The 26076-nt window shown below is 42.4% G+C and overlaps 1 protein-coding gene across 8 annotated transcripts in view; it reads left to right on the top strand.

Moving 5' to 3' along the window:
- Positions 1-25429, top strand: part of NEO1 (neogenin 1) — a 144381-nt gene extending 118952 nt beyond the window's left edge. For 2 of the 8 annotated variants that reach the window (XM_056572780.1, XM_056572775.1), the window contains exons 11-29: positions 92-230; positions 321-370; positions 2022-2166; positions 2236-2346; positions 3067-3264; positions 3827-3922; positions 5247-5422; positions 5546-5684; positions 5762-5869; positions 6016-6210; positions 7765-7794; positions 8019-8087; positions 8822-8966; positions 9105-9343; positions 10853-10945; positions 11417-11518; positions 16696-16953; positions 17037-17167; positions 24295-25429. In XM_056572780.1, coding sequence (XP_056428755.1) covers positions 92-230; positions 321-370; positions 2022-2166; positions 2236-2346; positions 3067-3264; positions 3827-3922; positions 5247-5422; positions 5546-5684; positions 5762-5869; positions 6016-6210; positions 7765-7794; positions 8019-8087; positions 8822-8966; positions 9105-9343; positions 10853-10945; positions 11417-11518; positions 16696-16953; positions 17037-17167; positions 24295-24378 — 2508 coding nt within the window. In that variant the 3' untranslated portion in view covers positions 24379-25429. Of the gene's footprint in view, positions 1-91; positions 231-320; positions 371-2021; positions 2167-2235; positions 2347-3066; positions 3265-3826; positions 3923-5198; positions 5423-5545; positions 5685-5761; positions 5870-6015; positions 6211-7764; positions 7795-8018; positions 8088-8821; positions 8967-9104; positions 9344-10852; positions 10946-11416; positions 11519-16695; positions 16954-17036; positions 17168-24294 lie in introns of all 8 variants that reach the window. The other 6 variants (XM_056572773.1, XM_056572776.1, XM_056572779.1 and 3 more) reach the window with 4 other exon arrangements.
- The last annotated feature ends 647 nt before the right edge of the window (positions 25430-26076 follow it).

Raw genomic sequence — 26076 nt, 5'->3', positions numbered from 1 at the left:
TGTGGCTGTTGTATTCTGCTGTTAAAATATTTATTTTTAGATCTTTTGTAAATTGTGAAAACTTGTCTGATATACTGTATTCTATCTGCAGGACTTTGATGTTTCAGGACTTTCATATACTGTGAATGGACTAAAGAAATACACAGAGTATACGTTTCGGGTAGTAGCCTTCAATAAACATGGGTCTGGAGTGTCAACACAAGATGTTATAGCGAGGACTCTGTCTGATGGTTTGTTTCTGTCTTGTACTCTGTATGACCAATTCTGTAGTTTTGTCTGTACAACACCTTAGTAACATTCTTTTTCTGTTTTCATTAAAGTGCCCAGTGCGGCTCCTCAGAACCTTACCCTGGAGGTGCGCAGCTCACAGGTAAAATCCATACTATAAGTTTTGTCCTAGTCTTTGTCTAAAGTTGCAGATTTCTAAATGTAAATCATATCTTTGTTTTGTTTTTTCAGATTTTTTTTTCTTTTATTTAGTATCTTTGTTTTTCCTCTTCCATCTGCTATTTTTTAAGCTTTCTACCTTTGTTCATAGTTTACCCTGTATGTGAAATTATCCTAAGGTTCTTTCTTTTATCTTTCATCTTTTGGGTGAGATTATTTCTGTTTTGTGAGACAAATATAATTTCATAGTGCCCCCTAGTGGAAAAGACACAAAGTGTATGGTAGTACATACATAAGAATAAAAAAAAAAAAATGAGCGCCAATATGTTAATATGTAAGTGCGCTCTGTAAATGTTGGTGCACTTTATAAAATTGCTGTCTTTCATTTAGTTCTATACTTTTTCTCTCACAAAACAGTTGGCAGTTGTTTTAGGTCGTCCATATTAATTATTCATTCATTTTGCTTTAGGACAGCATGCTTATTTTCCCAGTTCAGATGAGGTTTACAAGCAGCATTACTATATTACTATATGTTATATGTCACAATGATTGAAACGGATCATTTTGTCATCTCCATAGAGTTTTCAAATAAGGATTCTCGTCCATTACATTACATCTTTGTAAAGCAATTGTATTATAATTTAAAAGTGTAGTCCAATCCTGAAAGACTTATCCCCTATCCTAAGGATCGGGTATAAGTTTAAGATCGCGGGGGGGGGGGGGGGGGGGGGGGGGGGGGGCCTGCGATCTCCTGTCTGGGGCCCCAGCAGCCCACGGGAAGAGGCGGCTTGACCACCGCACAAAGCGGCAGCTGACACCCCCCCTCAATACAACTCTATGGCAGAGCAGGAGCGCTGTGTTGAGGGGGTGTGTCGGCCGCCGCTTCGTGCAGTGGTCAGCCCGCCCCTTCCCGTGGGCTGCTGGGGCCCCAGACAGGAGATTGCAGGGGACCCCAGCGATCGGAGCCCCCCTCGATCTGAAACTTACCCCCTAGCCTTAGAATAGGGGACAAGTTTTTCAGGACTGGACGACTCCTTTAATTAAACATAAGCATTAACCTTTGCCCATTAGGGTATGTTCACACTGAGGAATTGGAGAGGAATTTCCACAAGTAATTCTGCTTGCTTTTTCCTCTCCAATTCATTCAGCAGTAAAAACCCCATAGAGTTGTACAGAATTTCTGCCCCTCAGTTCACACTGAGGAATTTCCTCAAGCAGAATTCTGACGAGGAAGTCTGTTCCGCTTGAAGTAAGAACATGTTCTTTCTTTCAGGCGGAATCAGCGTCGTTCTCCCATAGAGATCAATGTTATTATTTTTTTGAGTCAGAAGCATTTCCACACGGAATTCCCGCCTGAAAAAAATATTTTTATGAATAGAAATACTTGATACTCCTCCTCCGCATGAAACCTGCATTTCCACGCGGAATTCCGCACCAATTCCGCACAAATTCTCTGTGAGTTCTTGTGGAAAAGTAACAATATTTTGAGGCAGAAAATTTCTGCTTGATTTCCGCCCCAATTCCTCAGTGTAAACAATCCCTTACACTTGGTATAGCTAAGTTAGCGCATTGTTGATTAAAGTTGTCTTGGACATTTAACTTCTTATTGTATTTGCATCACTTACTCTTCACAGAGCATTTTAGTGCAGTGGCAACCTCCTCCAGCAGGAACCCAGAATGGTCAGATTGTAGGGTATAAATTGCGTTACCGCAAGACTGCAAGGAAGGTTGAAACAAATGAGATCCTGATAGACACCCAGCTGTCACAACTTGTCAATGGTGAGTAACACAACATCTGAGAGAATTTTGTACTAAATTTCTGAGTTTTAATTACCTATTTCTTTCCAGGGCTTGATCGTGATACCGAATATAGCTTTCGGGTTGTGGCAATGACTGTGAATGGGAGTGGACCAGCTACTGACTGGGTTTCTGCAGAGACTTTTGAAAATGATTTGGATGGTAAAGTCATCATTAATTGTTAATTTAAAAAAATATTTTTGCCTGTGCTACATTTGAGCCAAAGCCAGAAGTGGATTAAAAGAATTGAAAGGGGCATAGGGTATGTTCATATGCCAGAATTTCCTTGCAGAATTTTGCACAGAGATTCCTCAGCAGCAGAGTGCCATTGTTTTCAATAGGATTCAGCTTCGCTGTTCACATAGCAGAGTTTCCACACCAGAAACATCTGGGGCGGAAATTCAAATACCGCTTTCCTCAGAAAGAATAGACATGTTTATTTTTTTGACAGAGTTCACAAGGAAATGCATTGCCGCCTATGAGACTTCGTATTCAGGGCAGGGGAATGTCCGCACAGAGATTCCCTGTGCGGATGTTCCTCCGTGTGAACATAGCCTTATACTTCTCCTTCCTGCTGGATCCACTTCTGGCTAAAAACTGCAGTGTCAGTAATTTTTTTCCATTATTTATAATAATCCTGAACTCTTGCAGTTTTCATTATTACCACTAGGCCTGAAACTACTATTACTTCTGTGCTAATCTTGGTAGCTTACTGAACCTTAATGTAAAAGACGATGGTTCATTTTTTTTGCGCTCTTCCATAGTGGTCTGTTTCTGCCTGTTGACTTTTTTTGTTGCTTTTGGGACAGTATCTGATATTTATCTGTGACTATTGCATTTGTTTTGAGTTGCTACTAATCCATGATAAACTCTGTTATACAGAGTCTCGTGTTCCAGATGTGCCAAGTTCTCTCCATGTACGTCCATTAGTAACAAGTATTGTTGTAAGTTGGACACCCCCAGAAAATCAGCACCAGGTGGTTGTCCGTGGCTATGCTATAGGTTATGGTCTGGGGAGCCCTCATGCACAGACAGTTCGTGTTGACCATAAACAGCGATACTACACCATTGAAAACTTGGGTGAGTGTTATTTTATTTAATATTTCTTTGATTCTTTCTCCCTGCTCATAGCAGCTTACATCATCCGTATTGCAACAGTGCCCTCTTATGGAAATAATGCTGTCAACCAACAATTTATATAACAGAAGGCCTTGTTTATATATGTGCACATGGATTTCAGCATGGAATTCTACCCCAAACTGTGTCCCATTGCATCTTAGTGTATGTAGCATGGATCATTCGGTATCTATTCTCCATGTGGCAGAAAAAATTATTGGCACTATTTCTGCGTTGGATAGCCAGGAAGCAGATCTGCAGCATAAAAGTGAAAAACAGTGGCAGAAATTCAGGGGTGTGGAAATTTTTTAATTTTTTTTCCTTTTTATTCCTTGAAAGTATTGTACTACAAAACAAACATAATGCCAGACAGGACTATGTACTATTGAAATGCATGCAATGTCTTCTATGTTTTTTTTTTTATACAGAGCTGTATTTTCTAAGACCCTAAATTCTACATTTTTGGAAAATATTTTACTTAGAATTTTAATTAGATAAACTTGATACTCATATTCTTTTATTGCAGATCCCAGCTCACATTATGTCATCTCCTTAAAAGCCTTTAACAATGTGGGAGAAGGAATACCTTTATATGAAAGTGCTGTCACCCGCCAGCATACAGGTAATTACCAGTTTATATATTGTTATGATGGCACTCTAGGTGTAAACAACATTAAAAGGAAACTTACAGTGGCTTCACCTACATCAAATGCAATACACAGGGTTATAGTTTGAGTGCCCCGAATTACAATGAGGTATCACTTACCCGGATCCGCAGTCTGGTTCAGTCGATGCCCATTGTATTTTCCAGCATTGCTAATCTGAAAATGGCTGGCATTGAACATTGGAGGGGGGACCCAGCATCCTGGCCTTCATCCTCTCTGCACAGATATGCCCACCCACCTTATGCATATTCATGGTACCCCTTTGCCCATGTGATCACAAGGTGGGTGGGCATGTTGGAGCAGAAGGGAAGAAGGCAGGGAAGGTGGGTATGTTGGGTCCAGATTAGCAATGCTGATTAATACAACAGGTATCTCCGGGACTGCACCGTAGATCTGGTTAAGTGATACCTCATTGTAATCTGGTTAACGCGCACTGTAACCTTGTGTTTTGGGTTTAGTGCGGGTAAACTCACTGTCAGTTTCCCTTTAACATTGGTGAGCAGATGTAAGCTGTTCATACACATTGGATTCTTCTAGACTAGCTGACCATCTAATGCAGTGTTTCACAACCAAGGTTGTCTGCCGCTGTTGCAAAACTACAATGTCCAGCATGCACAGACAGCCTTTGGTTGTCCGGGCATGCTGGGTCTTGTAGTTTTGCAACCGCTGGAGGCACACTGGTTGGACAATTCTGATCTAGTGTGTATAGGGTTCTCTTGAATCTCCCATGATGCTGGGGGAGAGATGAATTTTAACTTGCCCAATTATTTAGCTCTTTTGGGGATACATTTCTACTAGAGGTATCTAGCTGACTCCCCTCTATGCATTCAGAATATTTGCACTGTCTAGTGTACAAGCATACGGGGGTGTTGGAAGAAATAGCTGTTCAATGTGTATGGCCAGCCTTAATCTTTGCTTTATGTTTTTTTCAATGTTAACAATGAGCTTACTTGTTTCTAACACTAACAATCTCTTCTCTCTTTCTCTCCTTTCTCTGTTTCTGCATTGATATTTTCTCCTCTTACATCTGTTTTATATATTTATGATTTATCTGACTTTTACTTTGTTTTAACCTTTCATATCACTGATTTTTTTTTTTTACTTCTATTTCCCCTGGTTGCATGTATTTATATATTTTATTTACTATTTATTTTCCTTATCTCTACCTTATTTCTTTATTTTTTGTTATACTGTGGTGGCAATTTTTTTTTCTGCAACATTTCTATGACCTAGACACTTCTGAGGTTGATGTTTATGTTGTTCATGCCTCATACACCCCAGTTCCAGAGCCCACTCCTATGTTGCCCCCTGTGGGGGTCCAAGCTGCTATCCTCAGCAGTGACACAGTGCGCCTTACCTGGGCTGACAACTCCCTGCCTAAGAACCAGAAGATCACCGATGCCAGATACTACACAGTAAGGTGGAAAACCAACATTCCTGCAAATACAAAGTTTAAGGTGAGCATTTGACACTGCTAATTATTTAGGAATCACTTTTGGTCTAAGTGTGAAATAAGTCTGCTTTTAATAAAATCTGTTAAATGTTTCCCTGAATGTTCTTATTATTTTCCATTGCTTTAGATGGCCAACAGCACTGTGCTAAGTTACTTGGTCTCTGGATTAAAATCAAATACACTGTATGAATTCTCTGTTATGGTTACTAAAGGTCGACGCTCAAGTACATGGAGCATGACTGCTCATGGTACTACCTTTGAGTCAGGTATGTCTTCAATTTTTAGGGTTCCTGTAAAATTGTATCTAGCACAAAGCAATCTTTATCTTCCACTTTCCTTCTAGTGCCTTCATCGCCTCCTAAGGATGTGACTGTGGTTAGCAAAGAAGGGAAACCACGTACCATAATTGTAAATTGGCAGCCCCCATCTGAAGCCAATGGCAAAATTACTGGTGAGAAGTTCTTGTTTTTCTTATTCTTGGCATGTTGAATATTTCCTGCTTATTGATAATTTTTGGAAGAAAGCATTCTTTCTCAGCATTCTAAGTTCATCAAACTTTTACATTCCAGCACATCAATTATGCTTTTCTTCCTGCAGGTTACATTATATATTATAGCACAGACGTTCAAGCAGAGCTTCATGACTGGGTTATAGAACCAGTTGTTGGAAACCGTTTGACACACCAAATACAAGAGCTGACACTAGACACTCCTTACTACTTTAAGATCCAGGCTCGAAACTCAAAAGGAATGGGTCCCATGTCCGAGGCTGTTCCATTTCGCACTCCAAAAGGTGAGCAGGGCAAATGTGGTGATCTGCAGTTCCCTTTGTTTATGGGTACATTTACACATGCATATTTTGCTCCAGTTTTTCTGCAGCTAATTTTGCTACCCATTGACTTCAATGGGTAGCAAAATATGCAGCAAAGAATGCATGTGTGAACGTACCCTATCAATGCTTTTAGTAGTGCTACTATACAAGGCCTAAATTTACAGGCATAACATAACTAAGCAAACATAATAACAACTGTGGCTAGTGAGATATATCTGCGGCATTTAACCCCTTAAGGACACAGCCCAATTTGGCCTTAAGGACCCAACCAGCCAATTTTATTTTTGCAATTTAGTTTTTTCCTCCTTGCCTTCTAATAGACATAACTGGGTTTTTTTCCCAACCACATTCCCATATGAGGGCTTGTTTTTTTCGCATCCAATTGTAGTTTGTAATGACACCATTCATTTTACCCTAAAATGTATGGCGTAACCAAAAAATATATTATTTTGTGGGGAAACTGAAAAGAACAGCAATTTTCCAACTTTTGGAGGGTTTTGTTTTTCTGCAGTGCACTTTATAGTAAAACTGATTTTATACTACTTTTAAAAAAACAAAAAAATTTGTATGTTTAAAATGGCTTTTTTCTACACCTATAACATTTAGATTTTTTTCCCCAAACACAGGGATGTATGAGGGCTCATTTTTGGTGCTTTGATGTGTAGTTTAAATTTGTGCCACTTTTGCATATATGTGACTTTTTGATCACTTTTTATTACATTTTTCTGGGATGTGGTGTGACCCAAAAACTCCAATTTCGGACTTTGTTTTTTTTTTTATATGTTAATGCCGTTTACCATACAGGATTATTAACATTATATTTTAATAGTTCAGACATTTACGCACGCGATACCAAAAAATTTTTATTAAAATTTTTGTTTAACTTTTTTTTTGTTTGTTTTTTTATGTCCCCATAGTTGACTATACGTAGCAGTCCTTGGATTGCTATACTGTTTATTGCTATGCATAGGCATAGCACTGATCAGTAATATTTGCGATCTATTGCTCTGGTCTGCTAGAAGGCAAACTAGAGCAGCAGATCGCCAAAGCCTTGGGGGAGCAGGTGAGGGGACCTCTAGCGGCCATCTTGACCCCTGCGATTTTACCCCAAGTGGTCCGATCAGTCACCGGCAGCACTGCAGATGTTGTTATCTGTATTGATTAAGTAGGATTAATGGGGGGCATCAGCGCGGTTGCTGATGTTTGCCATTACTGGCAGGTCCCTGGCTGCTGATGGCAGCCAGTACCTGCTGTGCATGAAGTGAGCACAGCTCCTGTGCTCGCTTCATGCACAGGACATACTTTTACGTCCACTGTCCTTAAGGGGTTTATATACCATAAGCTGCTAGATCAGCTGGATGGATACCTGTTATGTTATACAATTTTTGTAATGTAATACAAACTCCTCTTTATACATATTAAACATTTTCTAATTATTTATGCATTGTACACAAAAATGTCTATTTAACCTTCACTGACAATTCCAACTTTTTTATTAATGCCTCCCTATGGCAGAATCAACACCTTACATGCCTAACAATCAAGGTAAAAACTTTGACATGGGAAATCTTTTGTATCTCAGTAGTATAGAAATATCTTTGTTTGTGTTTTGTTAGTTTTTTTTCTTTTTGTTTTGAAGCTCCCTTGTCACTTTTTTCTTTTAATTGCGGGAGGTCACTGCAGTCAGACCTCCACCAATTAGACATTGATGTTATATCCTACTTTTTATGATCAATGTCTGCCTTATCTGATAGAGGTCTTTCTTTCAGCATCAGGTGTAACAGGAAGAGGAAGCCGCCCCCCAGACACAGGAGGAAATAATGGACCTCCACCTGGAGGTAATAGTCTTTGATTTTCTTTTATACCAGTCCTGAATAAATGCTTGCTGTAAAATATCTTTAAAAATTAGACATTGAAGGGAATTAATCATTGCTCTACGCTTGCTGACTGGCATACAGTTGCCACAAATGTTTGTGCCTAAGAGATAAGAAAACTTAACTGAAGTGCATGTGTTCTAGACGTTATGGAAAAGTAGAAGTCAGTTCAGTGGTATACATTGACTTGCACAAAATTTATCAGGTAGCATGTGCCTATTGTTGAATTAGGCCATTATACACTGCACTTAGCAATAACCGGCAGAAGATGAGGCAACATTTTCAAGTATTTGTAATGCTTGTCCTGTGTGTACATCCTCTATGGAGCGCATGTCAGCAAACCAGAAAACATTGATGGCTGTACCCCTTCTAACACCCTGATCAGTGTCTCTCACTTAAGGAATGGGCGACCCTATATAATTCAGTATTCTTGCTGTTCAGGTTCATTATAGCCTACTGCCCTTGTCGTTGTTGAAACACCTGATTCTGAGCATTGTTTGGGGGATTATTCCCTATGATAACTGTGCTATACATTGTTAAAATGTATCCCTATTATTGTTGCAGATTTTAAGTCAGTCTATTTTGCTATTTTCCTTCTGTATTTGCTTTTTTTTAAACCATAAAAAATGTTGCAAATTATAAATTTCCTCCATTGTCCTTTATTTTCCCATTTGACCTCTTTTTTTGAACTTTTGCAGGCAGTAATAGTCCTCATGGTAGTCCTACTTCTTTGGATCAGAACATGCTGCTTACAATCATTGTATCTCTTGGAGTTATAACAGTTTTGGTGGCTGTGGTCATTGCCGCCATCTGCTCTCGTCGCTCCAGTTCCCATCATAAAAAGTTAGTTATTGAGCTGCTTTGTTTACAGTATCATATATTTGTCCTTTCAGAAATAACCTGTATATACTTCTTACATTGGTTTGACTGTCTTTTTTTATTAAATCTCTAATTTGTCCATGTTTGTCCTTTGATTATTAGGAAAAGAGCTGCATGTAAGTCAGTAAATGGATCCCATAAATACAAGGGTAACTCCAAGGATGTAAAGCCTCCTGACCTCTGGATTCATCATGAGAGACTGGAGTTGAAACCAGTGGATAAATCCCCAGAAACGAACCCAATGCTAACAGACAGCACCCTGCCTCGATCACCACAGGATATCACTCCTGGAGACAGCACCACAGAAGGCAGCATTCACCAGCACAGCAATTCATACCGAGGTGATGAGAAAAATAATGCACACTTTTCTAGAAAAGATCACATTGTGTCAGCTACTATGTATTCTTCTTTTTATGACATGAAAAGTGTTACCGTCACATAACAAATATCACATTACTGTGATATAGCTGGGAGAAGCTTGTGGCTGTGTGCTTTACTCCCCGACTCACCAACCGATTCAACTCATTATAGGAGGGGGGCTCAATAGACTTAAAACGAAGCCCATCCCCTGCAATGAGTCAGATCAAGCTGCAAGTCACGGAGTGAAGCGTACAACTCTTTCAACTACTTCTAGTTCAGTCTAGAAATCAGTGCCCAATCAAAGCTTTTGACCTTATTATTTATAAAAAAAAAATTGTTAAATGGCTGTAATGCTTTTAAACAAACAACAAAAAACGTGGTCTCAAATGGCTGGAGGTGCTCAACCCCAAATGCGGTTGTGCATTTATACTGGGGGAGCAGATCCTGCCCTTGTAGTCCGTTGCTAAGGGCGATCCCCAGCATAAAAATGCATACAATGGAGGATGCCTGCAGCGGACTAAAAGTGCCACAATAGAATCCTACACCAGATAGACGGTGTGGATGTGTAACAATTAGAATAATACAATACAGGAATATGGGTGCACTACTGTGGTAGATGTATACAATGACATTAGCTATCCCTCAACACTGATGTTAAAATTGAGACATTCGCCAGTGTATCCTTATATGAAGGACACACCAGAGCCCGCACACCAACGCCAAGGTTTCTCAAAATGGCGTGGGACCTACGCTAATCCTACCTGTGCGTGATAAGCAAAACGGGCCAGTGGGCAATTACGGCAGCATTCGGTCAACTCACAACCTCCTCCCAGATACCCTCCAGCGTGACTGAGCACACATGCAATGGGAGGATGGAGGCAAGTTGCAAACCCCACCTGAGTTGGCTAATATGGGTGCATGGCCTCACAAGTGCTACCTTAATGCTGCCTTGAAGATATTCAAGGCACATTAATTATGGAGTTTACACCCCTCCAAGTATAAAATTTAAACAGACAACAAAAAACATGGTCTCAAGTGGCTGGAGGTGCTCAACCCCAAATGCGGTTGTGCATTTATACTGGGGGAGCAGATCCTGCCCTTGTAGTCCGTTGCTAAGGGCGATCCCCAGCATAAAAATGCATACAATGGAGGATGCCTGCAGCGGACTAAAAGTGCCACAATAGAATCCTACACCAGATAGATGGTGTGGATGTGTAACAATTAGAATAATACAATACAGGAATATGGGTGCACTATTGTGGTAGATGTATACTATGACATTAGCTATCCCTCAACACTGATGTTAAAATTGAGACATTCGCCAGTGTATCCTTATATGAAGGACACACCAGAGCCCGCACACCAACGCCAAGGTTTCTCAAAATGGCATTGGTGTGCGGGCTCTGGTGTGCTTTTAAGTAAGAACTGAAAGAATGGAAATGATAAACTAGCTTGATGTGTATGTATTTTTTACAATCTAATTTCTTTAGGCCTGGAATCTGAAGATTCTGTATCTTCACTTGCTGGACGTCGAGGGATAAGACCAAAAATAATGATGCCTTTTGACTCCCAACCTCCACAACGTGAGTACTTTGAGAGAATCTACTCAGCACAATATCATTACCTGCCTCAGTCAATCGGTCTGTTGGGTTTATGCTTATTAACTGCAGCTGGCCTAACATCAGGATCAATTTCAGGTCCTGAGTATATTATGAAGTGTCACTCTTAGATAAGCAGTTCATAAAGAAGCTAAGATTCCTAGTTAGATGTGTGGTCTATTGTTTATCTGGTAATGCATGTGCTCCATTGTGATCATCTCTTCCATTTCCTCTTATTGTTACATTTGTGACATTTGCAAACTCTTAAATTCAATCTTCTATATTCACGATTCCATGAGTTCTTATCACTGTTATTTTATGTCCACTTATTCCCTCCCATATCACAGTGTGATCTTCATTATTAGATCTGATCATCGCATCCTTTTATCTTTTACCATGTTGCCATTCCCACATAACTGCATTATGCAATCATTCACCATTCTGTCTCTATTTCAGCGGTTGTCAGTGCTCATCCCATCCATTCCATCGATAATTCTCATTTCCGTTCTGTACCTGGGTTCATGCTGCACGTGCTGGGTGGTGCTCCTCAGGCTACAGGTGAGAAAAATAATTGGGTTTAGTTCAGAATGTATGTTATTGATCTTAGTGACCTGCACATAAATCTTGGGGTACAGGTTTTATTTAATGACTGATATAATATAGAGCTTAAAGGGGTACTTCGTCCCTAGACATCTTATCCCCTTTACAAAGGATAGCGGATAAAATGTCTGATCGCGGGGTTCCTGCCAATGGGAACCCCCGCGATCTCTCCTGCAGCACCCCAGTCATCTGGTGCACAGAGCGAGCTTTACTCTGTGCCTGATGACTGACGATGCAGAGGCCGGACAATCATAACGTCATGGCCACGCCTCACCCCACTCCCTTAATGTAAGTCTATGGGAGGGGCCGTGGCGACTGTCATGCCCCCTCCCATAGACTTGTATTAAGGGGGTGGGGCATGATGCCACAAGGGTGTGGGGTCATGAAATCACGATCCTCCGGTCCCTGCATCGCCAGTCATCAGTAAAGCTTGCTCTGTGCACCAGATGACTGGGGTGCTGCAGGAGAGATTGCAGGGGTTCGCAGCGGCGGGACCCACGCGATAGGGGATAACATGTCTAGGGGCGGAGTACCCAGTGAAAACCCATCTTGATGCAGTTACTGATAAAACTATAACTATAGAAGTCTCTTCAAATCATTAGTGCCACTGTCCTCGAAAAGAAATAAAAAATATTTTGATGTGTCATAGAGACATGTAAAACATTCTGATCAACTGAGCATCTTTTTGCTGCAGGGGATGGGCTCTATAGACTTATTATAGAATCCTCCTCCTGCAGTGAGGAGAGAAGCGGAGTGCTTTTCTCCTCTCATTTTAGCGATTGGTGGGGTCTCAGCCCTCAAAACTTTTGCCGTGTTGTGAATTTCTTTAAATGACAGTAACAGTTTAAAGTAGATTGGTTGTCCTACTATGCTGTCCTTTTTAAGGGTAGCAAAGTCTTGTATGGGGGCAGGACTGTTCCTGCTTTAATCCAAAACAGGACAATTAAATATTGGCTAATAGTAGCTAGCAAAGTGGACTGGTTATGAGTCTAAATAAGAGGGTAGCTGGTGGAGTGTTGGTGTTAATACAGGCTTGTTCTGGTTATTATTTTTATTTTATTTTTTATTGAAAAGACTGTGGTTTTACTCATATTTTAATCTTTTTATGTGCCCTTTTCTTTTTCTATATGCTGCATAGTTAAATAGATCAATATTGATATAGTTCATGCACATGGAAATCAATCAGTTGAAATTTAAAATCCATATTTATCCAGTTACTTGTGCAGCCAAAAATACACTATTGTCATTAATACAATGTGAAATGAGTCTGGAAAATGTTCCACATTTTATCCAGAGCAAAACAACATATATTACTGTGAAACTCAATCTGAATATCGTGCAAAATGTATTTATTTCTGTAATGCAACTTTAAAGGTGAAACTTTTATATGAGAGAGACTCATTACATGCAAAGCAAGATAGTTCAAGACGTTATTTGTCATACTTGTGATGATTATGGCTTACAGCTCATGAAAACCCCAAAGCTAAACTATGATTTGGGGAGCCATGTCATCTGCTGGTGTTGGTCACTGTGCTTCATGAAGTCCAGGGTCAACGCATCCATCTACCAGGAGATTTTGGAGCACTTCATGCTTCATTTCCTTTTGAATTGCATTAATGAAATACAATGGACTTTTGCACGGTATTCTAATTTTTCGAGTTTCACCTGTACAGTCAAAGTAGGCACGACTTATTTATGTAACTCCCCAAATTTCATTCTCTTTTCTCATATATGTTATTAATGAGAGAAGCGCCAATGACTGGCAGCAGGCGTGTATCTGTGTATATACACTGCTCAAAAAAAAATAAAGGGAACACTAAGATAACACATACTAGATCTGAATGAATGAACTAATTGTATGAATGTGCTGACAACAAAATCACACAAAAATTATCAATGGAAATCAAATTTATCAATCCATGGAGGTCTGGATATGGAGTCACACTTGTCCTTAAAACAAGTCAAAATGAGGCTCAGTAGTGTGTGGGGCCTCCACATGCCTGTATCACCTCCCTACAATGTCTGGTCATGCTACTGATGAGATGGAGGATGGTCCTCCCAGACCTGGACTAAAGCATCCGCCAACTCCTGGACAGTCTGTGGTGCAACGTGGCGTTGGTGGATGGAGCTAGACATGATGTCCCACATGTGCTCAATCGGATTCAGGTCTAAGGAACGGGCGTGCCAGTCCATTGCATCAATGCCTTCTTCTTGCAGGAACTGCTGACACACTCCAGTCACATGAGGTCTAGCATTGTCTTGCATTAGGAGGAACCTAAGGCCAACCGCATCAGCATATGGTCTCACAAAGGGTCTGCGGATCTCATCTTGGTACCAGGCTACCTCTGGCAAGCACATGGAGGGCTGTTTAGCCCCCCAAAGAAATGCCACCCCACACCATTACTGAACCTGTCATGCTGGAGGATGTTGCAGGGGGCAGAACGTTTTCCACGGCATCTCCAGACTCTGTCACGTCTGTCACATGTGCTCAGTGTGAACCTGCTTTCATCTGTGAAGAGCACAAGGCGCCAGTGGCGAATTTGCCAATCTTGGTGTTCTTTGGCAAATGCTAAATGTCCTGCACGGTGTTGGGCTTTAAGCACAACCCCCACCTGTGGATGTCGGGCCCTCATACCACCCTCATGGAGTCTTTTTCTGACCGTTTGAGTGGACACATGCACATTTGTGGCCTGCTGGAGGTCATTTTTCAGGGCTCTGGCAGTACTCCTCATACTCCTTCTCCTTGCACAAAGGTGGAGGTAGCGGTCCTGCTGCTGGGTTGTTGCCCTCCTACTGCCTCCTCCACATCTCCTGATGTACTGGCCTGTCTCCTGGTAGCGCCTCCATGCTCTGGTCACTACGCTGACAGACACAGCAAACCTTCTTGCCACAGCTCGCATTGATGTGCCATCCAGGATGAACTGCACTACCTGAGTCACTTGTGTGGGTTGTAGACTCTGTTTCATGCTACCACTAGAGGGAAAGCACCGCCAGCATTCAAAAGTGACAAAAACATCAGCCAGGAAGCATCGGAACTCAGAAGTGGTGTGTGGTCACCACCTGCAGAACCACTCCTTTATTGGGGGTGTCTTGCTTATTTCCTATAATTTCCACCTGTTGACTGTTCCATTTGCACAACAGCATGTGAAATTGATTGTCAATCAGTGTTGCTTCCTGAGTGGACAGTGTGATTTCACAGAAGTGTGATTGACTTGAAGTTACATTGTGTTGTTTGTGTTCCCTTTATTTTTTTGGCCAGTGTACATTGCAACTGTAAGTCACTATTGAGATGTTGAGATGTCTGGGATATGTTCTCCCCATGACTACAGCAGACTATTAACAATCCATTGTACACTGTATTCTTTGTTAGCTATTATCTGAATGACACAGTATGGTTTTGTGCTGTTGAGTTTAAAGGGGTACTCCGCCCCTAGTATCTTATCCCCTATACAAAGGATAAGGGATAAAATGTCAGATTGCAGGGGTCCTGCCGCTGGGGCCCCCCGGGATCTCCGCTGCAGCACCCCGCTATCATTACTGCACAGAGCAAACTCGCTCAGTGCATAATACGGGCAATACGGGGGCCGGAGGATCATGATGTAACGGCCCGCCCCCTCAATACAAGTCTGTTGGAGGGGGCGTAGCGGCCATAACGCCCCCTCCCATAGACCTGCATTAAGGAGGCGGGCCGTGACGTCACAAGCCGGTCATTACGCACAGAGCGAGTTATGATAGCTGGGTGCTGCAGAGGAGATTCCAGGGGTCCCCAGTGGCGGGACCCCCGCAATCTGACATCTTATCCCCTATACTTTGGATAGGGGATAAGATGCTATGGGCGGAGTACCCCTTTTAATAGTAATGCATATCTTTTCCCATACTATTGCTAATAATAATATTTATTTGTATAGCACCAACATATCCTCCAGTTTGTTACCGTTCTGGGGGTACATACAAAGTAAGACATTACAGTATTACACACATTTTCAATGTGTGATGGCCCTGCTCACAAGAACTTACAATTTATGAGTAGCTAAAGTTGAAACAAGGCAGAAATTGCTTTATTTGTATAATTATTCAGCCATTGGTAAACTGGATGCGCCAATCACTAGTCAGTCTCTGTGGGTACAGATACTAAGTCCATGGAACATATGGGGACACTGCTGAATGAAAGGTGAAGAGAAGGGAAATATATAGAAGACTCCTTATGGAATGTGGTAGGTCTGCATAAAGAGATGTGGATTTAAGACACTCCTAAAGTGTACCTGTCATTTAGAGAAAAAACTTTTGACATGTCAGAGGAATATCAAAAGTTTTGATGTCAGGGTCTATTCACAAGTACAGTATCCTGCGCAGATTTGTGTAGGATTTGTAGTTATGTTCAGTCATTTAGTTTACATTGAAATCTGCAGCAGAAAATCCTGTGCACCAAATCTGTGCAGGATCCTGTGAATAGACCATTAAGGTCTCAGTACTAAAACCTCCACCGATCAGAAGCACGCGGCTTCCAACAATCTCTGCCCAGCTTCTCCAGACTGCTGCAGGAGTGCTGCCATCTGAGGAGTGAAGCATGCTTCTCCCTGCTTGTTCTCTTGTTCACTGGGGGCTTAGCACTGAGACACTTATCAATTAAAATGTTTGATATGTCAAAATGTTGTGTTTTTTTAATTTTTTAATTTTTTTTATAAATGACTGGAACACTTCAAGGATGTATTCACACGTACAATATCCGCCACATATTTGATTCTGTAAATTTGAAGATGCAGATTTCATGATGCCGATTTCTGTGTAAATCTGTATCATAAAATCTGCAGCATCAAGTTAGTTTTAGTTCATTGATGGAATATAGAGCCCAGGTAGGGCGGTAGACAGAGATGAGGGAGGAGATGTAGGAAGGGGCAGCACTGTGGAGAGCTTCACTGCTGAGAGTGAGGAGCCGAAATTGTGTTCTGTGAATGGGTCCAGTATCATTTTGTGACTGTTTGTGTTTCCCCATGTCAGGGTTTAAAAATTATATGGTTAATAAATCTGTATATGACTTAAATTTCATTTCAATTTCAAATTTTAATTTCAAAGGTCATTGAGAGATACATTTTTCTTATTGATTATATAACCTTCCTATTTTCTTAATCATTTAGAGTCAGTGCGTCATACTCCTAGCTGTGATACAGTAGTAGCTGCATCATCATCTTCACAGACTGGTCCTGAAGACCCAGATCCCCCAGGGGGAAGTTTTCTGCCTGGTTCTATGGATGAGGATTCTGGGCCAAGTATTCCTACTGCGCATATCAGGCCATCTCATCCCTTGAAGAGCTTTGCAGTGCCAGCTGTTCCTGCTCCAGCCCCTGGCTCAGCCTATGAACCTTTGCCTAGCTCACCACTTCTGTCACAACAAGGTAAACATAACTGGATGATTCTTCTCTTGTTTTTACATTTTTTTATATGTGTGTTTAGTTTGATTTATGTATTGTATTTTCAGTTCCCTCTGCGCTCTCAGTGAAAACTGCTTCTCTTGGGACTCTGGGAAGAGTACGTCCTCCACTTCCTGTTACTGTGCCCAGTGCCCCTGAACCACTAGAGACCAGCAGAATGCTTGAGGGTTCAGAATGTGTATGTATACTCCCCCCTCTGAAATCTCTTTATTGGAAAATATTTCATATTGTAAAAAATATTTTGTCTGTTAAACTTTTGTGCCAACACTTGTCACTGCAGCTCTAGGCCAATTTCACACAAACGTAATATAGATGCATTTCTGCGTCCATATTACAACCGCAAGTACTGCACCAACTGCTGGTCTCATGATCCAAACTGCAGCATTATAGATCAAGGTCAGGCTGTGACTTTTGGCCACACATGAATACATCCGGAGTATTTTTGTATAAAGCTTTATATGGTTGTTCATTGCTGACTTCTTTCCCATTTTTTTTATATCAGATAATTGTTATTGGGTTGTTAACAATTTAACCCCTTTTTGGCCTTAAAGGACAAGTCTCACAGTAAAAAATTGTTCAGCTTTTAGTGCAGAAGGTAAAGTTATACAGGTTTGTAAATCACTTCCATTACCAATGCTGCTTAGAAACAAGCTTTTTCTGCATTATTCTGCCTGACAGGAAATTCAGCTGTTCCTGGTTTTCATGACTTTCGACCCCCTATTCAGGCTGTTATCAGCAGCATCCCGGGGCCGTGACAATTACCCAGAAATCCCCTGTGCTGCAGAGACCTCCCTGTGCTCGGCCTTAGCCCCTCCCATCTGATGAATATTCACACTGTCCTCCCTCTGTTCTGCAGTGATTGGCTGAGCAGCACTGCCTATATGCCGGCTGATTCACATCATAGTTCTCTCCTCTCTCCTTGCTAATGTTTTTACACTGAGAACGGAGGAGAGGGGGGAGGGGAGGGAGCTGCCAGCGTAGACCTGTCACACTGAGCACTGGGGAGAGAGGAGTGCAGGGCAGAGAAGGGGGGAAGGTGATTGTGCCACTGTAAAGCAGGAGGGGGAGGGAGTGATTTTACAGTGTAAAACTGCAGCTTCAACTCCAGGGTCCCTCTCTCTGAGCACTGAGATTAGTTTGTTTCCTCGTGGCCACCCTGCTGTATAGGGCTATGATTGGAGCTCTGTTATGTGGCCACCCTGCTGTATAGGGCTATGATTGGAGCTCAGTGTTATGTGGCCACCCTGCTGTATAGGGCTATGATTGGAGCTCAGTGTTATGTGACCACCCTGCTGTATAGGGCTATGATTGGAGCTCTGTTATGTGGCCACCCTGCTGTATAGGGCTATGATTGGAGCTCAGTGTTATGTGACCACCCTGCTGTATAGGGCTATGATTGGACCTCTGTTATGTGGCCACCCTGCTGTATAGGGCTATGATTGGAGCTCAGTGTTATGTGACCACCCTGCTGTATAGGGCTATGATTGGAGCTCTGTTATGTGACCACCCTGCTGTATAGGGCTATGATTGGAGCTCAGTGTTATGTGACCACCCTGCTGTATAGGGCTATGATTGGAGCTCAGTGTTATGTGGCCACCCTGCTGTATAGGGCTATGATTGGAGCTCAGTGTTATGTGACCACCCTGCTGTATAGGGCTATGATTGGAGCTCTGTTATGTGGCCACCCTGCTGTATAGGGCTATGATTGGAGCTCAGTGTTATGTGGCCACCCTGCTGTATAGGGCTATGATTGGAGCTCAGTGTTATGTGGCCACCCTGCTGTATAGGGCTATGATTGGAGCTCAGTGTTATGTGGCCACCCTGCTGTATAGGGCTATGATTGGAGCTCAGTGTTATGTGGTCACCCTGCTGTATAGGGCTATGATTGGAGCTCAGTGTTATGTGGTCACCCTGCTGTATAGGGCTATGATTGGAGCTCAGTGTTATGTGGCCACCCTGCTGTATAGGGCTATGATTGGAGCTCAGTGTTATGTGACCACCCTGCTGTATAGGGCTATGATTGGAGCTCAGTGTTATGTGACCACCCTGCTGTATAGGGCTATGATTGGAGCTCAGTGTTATGTGACCACCCTGCTGTATAGGGCTATGATTGGAGCTCAGTGTTATGTGACCACCCTGCTGTATAGGGCTATGATTGGAGCTCAGTGTTATGTGGGAGTGAGTTAGCAGAGCTGTGGGAGTGACTAACATAAGTTAGGGGTGGTAACAAGTTCTCTGCTCAGGCAGCTGAGAGCAGGAAATGTGAGCAGTGCATGCAGGGAAATGTAGTCTTTGAGATCACAGGCATAGCCACCATAACCAGGAAGTAACTGGAATTTATGAGCTGAATAGCCGGTGAATGGGGAGCGGAAAAAAAATCACAAACATGTCAGAGAGGTGGTAGGTGAATATACTATGGAATGGCTAGGTATTTTTTTTTTTTCTTTGCTGCATGGGATATCTTCTTTAAGGACTCAGACAATTTTATTTTTACGTTTTTTGTTTTTTCCTCCTTGCCTTCAAAAAATCATAACTCTTTTATATTTTCATCCACAGGCTAGTATGGGGGCTTGTTTTTTGCGCGACCAGTTGTCCTTTGTAATGACATAACTCATTATATTATAAAATGTATGGTGCAACCAAAAAATTACTATTTGTGTGGGGAAATTAAAAAGAAAACCACAATTTAGCAAATTTTGGAACGTTTCGTTTTCACGCCGTACAATTTACGGTAAAAATTGTGTTTTTTATTCTTTGGGTCAATATGATTAAAATTATACCCATGATTACATACTTTTCTATTACTGTTGCACTTTAAAAAAAAATCTCAAACTTTTTAACCAAATTAGTACATTTAAAATCCCTCTATTTTGAAGACCTATAACTTTTAAATTTTTTCGTATGAGGCGCTGCGGGCGATTTGATCATCCATTTTAGTGACCGCAGCACTGCAGATGCCGTGATCTATATTGATCACGGCATCTGAGGGGTTCATTGGCGGACATCCGGGCGATCGCGGATGTCTGCCTTTGGGCGGGTCCCTTGGCTGCTATCAGCAGCCGGTACCTGCCGCGCATGACCCGAGCATCGCTCCTATGCTCGCGGATATGTATAGGACGTAAATGTACATTCTGATGCGTTAAAGGAGAACTCCGGAATATTAAAATTGTCCCCCATACTGCCGGCAGTAAAAAAAATAAAGATGTACATACCTTCCTCCGCTCTCTCGGGACCTCCGGTAACCGGCTCCGGTCTCCGCCACGTTCCTCTTCCTGGTTGCCGATGGTTGCCGGTGCATTCATCCAATCACCGGCCGCAGTGAAGTCCCGACTCGACCGGCGATAGGCTGAGCAGCAGTGTGACGTTTTCGGCCCCTGCAGCAGGTGCCGGTGTAGTGAAGAATTTTGTGTCCTGAAGCGTTCTCACACTGCCACTCAGCCAATCGCCGGCCGAGTTGGACTTCGCTGCGGCTGGTGATTGGCTGAGCGCAGTATGATTCTCCGACCACCAGCAACAAGGAAGAGGATCATGGCGGAGACCGGAGACGGTTACCGGAGGCCCCGGGGGAGCGGAGGAAGGTATGTACATCTTTATTTTTTTACTGCCGGCAGTATGGAGGACAATTTTTCTATTCCGGAGTTCTCCTTTAAGTACCACCTCACCAGGACGTACTTTTACATCCTGCGTCATTAAGGGGGTTAAAGTAGACAAGAAATTACATAGACACCCCATAAAACCACCTCTCAAATAATACCAGCCCCTACCCACAAACCAAGTCCACCAAGATTCCAAGTCTGTACGTATCATCCTGCAAAATGAAGCAAAAAAGGGCAGGAAACGCGATGCCCATGTATTAATAAAAGGCATGCAGTGCAAAAAGTAGGTAATACAGAACAATAGATTGAGAAAACAATACCAACAACAGACACTTATTAATGGGGGAGATTTATCAAAACCTGTCAGAGGAAAAGTTGCTGAGTTGCCCATAGCAACCAATCAGATTGTTTCTTTTGTTTTTCAGAGGCCTTTTCAAAAATGAAAGAAACTATATGATTGGTTGCTATGGGCAACTCAGCAAGTTTTCCTTTGGACAGGTTTTGATAAATCCCCCTTTAGAGACCATCCAACAGCAGAAACTGAAAGGAAAAAAGACAGCAGCACAGAACACTCAAAAGAGCACGGGCATTAATAGATAAACTGTCCGTGTACTGAGAAACCCCCACCGCCCACCAAGAGCGGGAAAGGACCCTAGGGTCTATCAGGGCCTAGTCTATAAACTCGTGCCCAAGGACCCCACACCATATGAAACTTACGCATGACTTTTTTCTTAACCTCTTAAGGACCAAGCCTATTTTGACATTAAGGACACAGCTCATTTTGACCTTAAAGGGGTATTCAAGAAAAAAACTTTTTTTTTCTTTCAACTAGCTACAGAAAGTAAAATAGATTTGTAAATTACTTTTCTAAAAATTTTTTTAATCCTTACAATAATTATCAGCTGCTGAAGTTGAGTTGTTGTTTTCTGTCTGGCAACAGTGCTCTCTGCTGACTTCTCTGCTGACTTCTCTGCTTGTCTTGGGAACTGCACAGAGTAGAAGAGGTTTGCTATGGGGATTTGCTTCTACTCTGGACAGTTCCCGAGACAGGTGTCATCAGAGAGCACTTAGACAGAAAAGAAGAACTCAACTTCAGCAGCTCATAAGTACTGAAAAGATTAAGATTTTTTAATAGAAGTAATTTACAAATCTGTTTAACTTTCTGGAGCCAGTTGCTATATAAAAAAAAAAGTTTTTTTTCCTGGAAAACCCCCAGTGTCACTTGATGCATTAATAACTCTATGCGTTAACGTATTCCGAGAGAGTTTTTTTCGTAACATATTCTTCTTTAACATAGTGGTATTTTCGTCGATACTTGAATTATTCATTTCTTTGTGAAAAATTAAAACATTTTTCAAATTTTGCATTTTTCAAATTTTTTAACTGTTTGCTTGTAAATAAAATGGACATGCCAAATAAATTATATTAATTCACATATACAATATGTCTGTCCAGTGTTCCCCACCAGTGGGCCTCCATCTGTTGCAAAACTACAACTCCCAGCATGCCCTTCGGCTGTCAGTGCATGCTGGGAGTTGTAGTTTTGCCACAGCTGGAGGCCCACTGGTGGGAAACACTGAGTTAGGTAACAGACTAACTCAGTGTTTCCCAACCAGTGTGCCTCCAGCTGTTGCAAAACTACAACTCCCAAGGGCATGTTGGGAGTTGTAGTTATGAAACAGGTGGAGGCACACAACTACAACTCCCAGCATGCCTTTGGGTGTCCGTGCATGCTGGGAGTTGTAGTTATAGCTATTGTTCCATAACTACAACTCCCAGCATGCACGTATAGCCAAAGAGCATGCTCGAAGTTGTAGTTATGTGCCTCCAGCTGTTGCATAAAAGGGCATGCCTCTCCAAGCTAACAGCAAAAGAAACCCTAGTAATCAGATTGGCCACAGCAGGAGGGCTGGCTGTTATCCAGTATTGAGCAATGAGTTTCCTGGCCTAATTTAAAGGAGAACTCCAGACCATAAAAATTGTCCCCCATAGTGCCGGCAGTAAAAAAATAAAGATGTACATACCTTTCTCCCCTCCTCCGGGGCCTCCGATAACCGTCTCCGGTCTCCGCCGCAATCCACTTCCTGGTTGCCGGTGGTCGGATGAATCAGCCAATCACCAGCCGCAGCGCAGTCCGACTCGGCCGGCGATAGGCTGAGCGGCAGTGTGACGTTTTCGGCCCCGGCCGCAGGTGCCGGTGTAGTGAAGAATTTTGTGTCCTGAAGCGTTTTCACACTGCCGCTCAGCCTATCGCCGGCCGAGTCGGACTGCGCTGCGGCTGGTGATTGGCTGATTCATCCGACCACCAGCAACCAGGAAGTGGATTGCGGCGGAGACCGGAGCCGGTTACCGGAGGCCCCGGGGGAGCGGAGAAAGGTATGTACATCTTTATTTTTTTTACTGCCGGCACTATGGGGGACAATTTTGATGGTCTGGAGTTCTCCTTTAATTTATGAAGAACACAAAGTTCGACCCCAGAAGGCACCTCCTCACATCCTATAAGACCCAACAAGCATGGCTTTGACTCCAATGGAAAGACAATGCCATAAACTGTGTAAATAAGTAAGAGTACTTCCCTCCAATAAGGAACTAAAAAAAGTTCAGTCCCATACCTACCATGAGGAACAGGCTCTGAGAGCTGACCATTCACTCAAATTCGGGACAAAGAGTTTGACTTTTTTCCCATTTAATTGAAACAGTTAAAAAATATCGGCAAGCAATCTGTGCCTGACAGGGCGCACACAAGTTTTATCCAAAGCTCCCATACAGATAACGATTTTATTTCTCTGCACCTAAGGTAACTTTTTTGCTTTAGATGGCCAATAGCCATTGAAACCTACAACCTTTCGTGTCCAAAGGACAAATCTATAGCAAATAATGAATGTTAGACCTGTCAAGGGCAGTTAGTTGGTGATCATGTGATTTGTTTAACAATAGGAGAGAATATTGAACTAGAAAGCGTTCAATCTCGGTGGCACTTCACCTAAAGTCTTTTTATATGCAACAAAACATGTACCGTAATTTTTGTCATATAAGACGCTCCGGCATATAAGACTCACCCAATTTTGAAGACCACTGGTATAGGAGGTAATACTCACGTGTCACCACCGCTCCGGACCAGTCACCGCTGCCCTGGATGTCGCCCTCCATCGCTGTCGCCGCGTCCCCGGGGTGTCCCCGTCGCTCCGGAATGTCTCTGCTGCCCGGTATCCTCGCTCTCCGTCGCCGCCATCATGTCGCTACACACGCCACTCCTATTGGATGAAGGGACGGCGTGCGCGACGACGTGATGACAACGACGGAGAGCACCTGCCATGCAGGGGATCCCGGCATGGAGCAGACACCAAGAAGGCAGGTAAGGTCCCTCCCAGGGTGTCCTGAAAGCTGTTCGGGACGCCGCGATTTCACCACGGTGGTCCCGAACAGCCCGACTGAGCAGCCGGGTTAGTGTCACTTTCGCTTCAGATGCGGCGGTCAGCTTTGATCGCCGCGTCTGAAGGGTTAATACAGGGCATCACTGTATTAGCCCCGGGTCCCGGCCGTTGATGGCCGCCGGGACCGACTCGATAGGACAGGGTTTTAATGTGTATTTGCCGTATAAGACGCACCAACTTCCCCCCAGAAGAAAAAGTGCGTCTTATACGGAATATGTTTGGCTCCTATTTGTGATGCATAAAACCAAATTGAAATTCTATATTTTTTTCCTTAGAGCTATGAACCAGATGAATTAAGCAAGGAGATGGCTCACCTTGAAGGCCTGATGAAGGATCTGAATGCCATAACCACAGCATGAAAGAACACATCCCCACCACAGAGGCAAACTTGACACTGTATGGACAGAGGCATTGAAGCCCTTCGAGGGCTTGTTGTGCCACACCAAAATGTACAGACAAGAACAAGTGGGGAGCCCAGACTGTTTCTGCTGTGGCAACCACCAAGGGCTGAGGCCTAGTATTCTGTACCTTATTTCCTCTGATTTATAAGATTTTTGGGGGGTTTATATGAAACAAAAGAGAAATTTTATGTAATCCATGGAGGAAAATTGTATATTGCCATTGCTTTTGTTCTTTTTACCGCTGATGGGTCATCAACATGTTGCTGTGGCTCAGTGATATGCCCCACCTTGTGGCCAGCAAGAATGCAAAAAAGGACAGTTGTTTTCTGTGCAGTGTTTCTAGGCTGCAAAGCACATCAGTTGGCAGCAACTCCCCCTCCAGCCTCTGTGAGACTTAAAACAGTGTTACTCCCCCACCATTCCTAAATTTTGGCTAGATGTTTTTTCCACATCTCCGTCCATTTTTAAGGCTGAAGACCTATTGAGGGAACTGTATTGGACTGCTGCAGCTAGTTGGGAAGTCCGGATTTGTGCAGTACATGTGAGATGAAAAGACAGAACAGTTTCCTCATTTTCTAACACGGAGAAGCCCTGTGTCATACATGTTACTAGTGGCTACAAGAAGAGGCAAAAAGGAGCCTTCTTTTAACAAAGCTGGTATCAGCACTTTCACATATCAAACTATTTTCCATCTTGTGTGACTTCCTTGTGTTGTATATGAAATCTACCATCCCCACACATCCTTCTGTATATTGTCCTATCCTCCACTACACCCAGTCTTTTCTGTACAGAAAATTTATTATTTTTTTTTATTTCTTTCTCTGTAGTGTTTAGAATGTATCTTTTTATTGTGACTTTTTTTTATAACATCATGATTATTATTTGGTATTGGATTTCAATACACTTTTTTTATTCAATCAAATTGATTTTCATTGTTCTGTATGCTGCTACTTCATAGGCAACCTTATTTTGTCACAGACCTCTATTAAACTAGCCACTTATACATTGATGCAGTTGTTTGGAATCAGAATTAGCTGACATATCTACTATCTAGCATGCCTGCACATGTACTATGAGTGGCTTGCAATAATCACTCTTTTGGTAACCAACAAGGTCATTTTGTGATCTCCAGTTATAAAGAAGAGCAAGAAGATTTGATTTAGTAGAACATTAGTCTTTATTGGTTTGTGAACTGAATGGCTAGCAGGACACATGCACATACCACTGTGCAGCAACCATGCCCTGACACCTGCCAGATATATCTAAATACATATATCAGCCCGTACATCAAATACTTCAGAGTTACTGCTCTTTTCAAAAATGTCCTTATAACAGCTACATTGACAAAGCCGTGTTCTCCACATAACAACCATTGAGTAACAAAGTGACGTCTGTGTGCATGGTACAGTGGCTGATAGTGGCCGAGATGAGTTTCCACAGTTTCCCTTCACTGAATTTGAATGTTTCATTCAGTCCAATTGCCTCAGGTGTATACAATCCAGCACCTACACAAACATTTATGAACAAATAAATTGTTTTCAGGAACTCACCGATCCAATGTAATAGGATCACCCATGCAACAATTCACTTAATAACATTTCCTCCCTCCTAGCTCTTCTACTGTGAGTAGTAGGATTGACTAGTGGAAGTGTTTAG

Source organism: Hyla sarda, chromosome 4 (genome assembly GCF_029499605.1).
Source record: "Hyla sarda isolate aHylSar1 chromosome 4, aHylSar1.hap1, whole genome shotgun sequence".
NCBI classification, from domain to species: domain Eukaryota; kingdom Metazoa; phylum Chordata; class Amphibia; order Anura; family Hylidae; genus Hyla; species Hyla sarda.
Note: the sequence above shows the minus strand (reverse complement) of the source record. Positions and strands in the feature narration are given on the sequence as shown.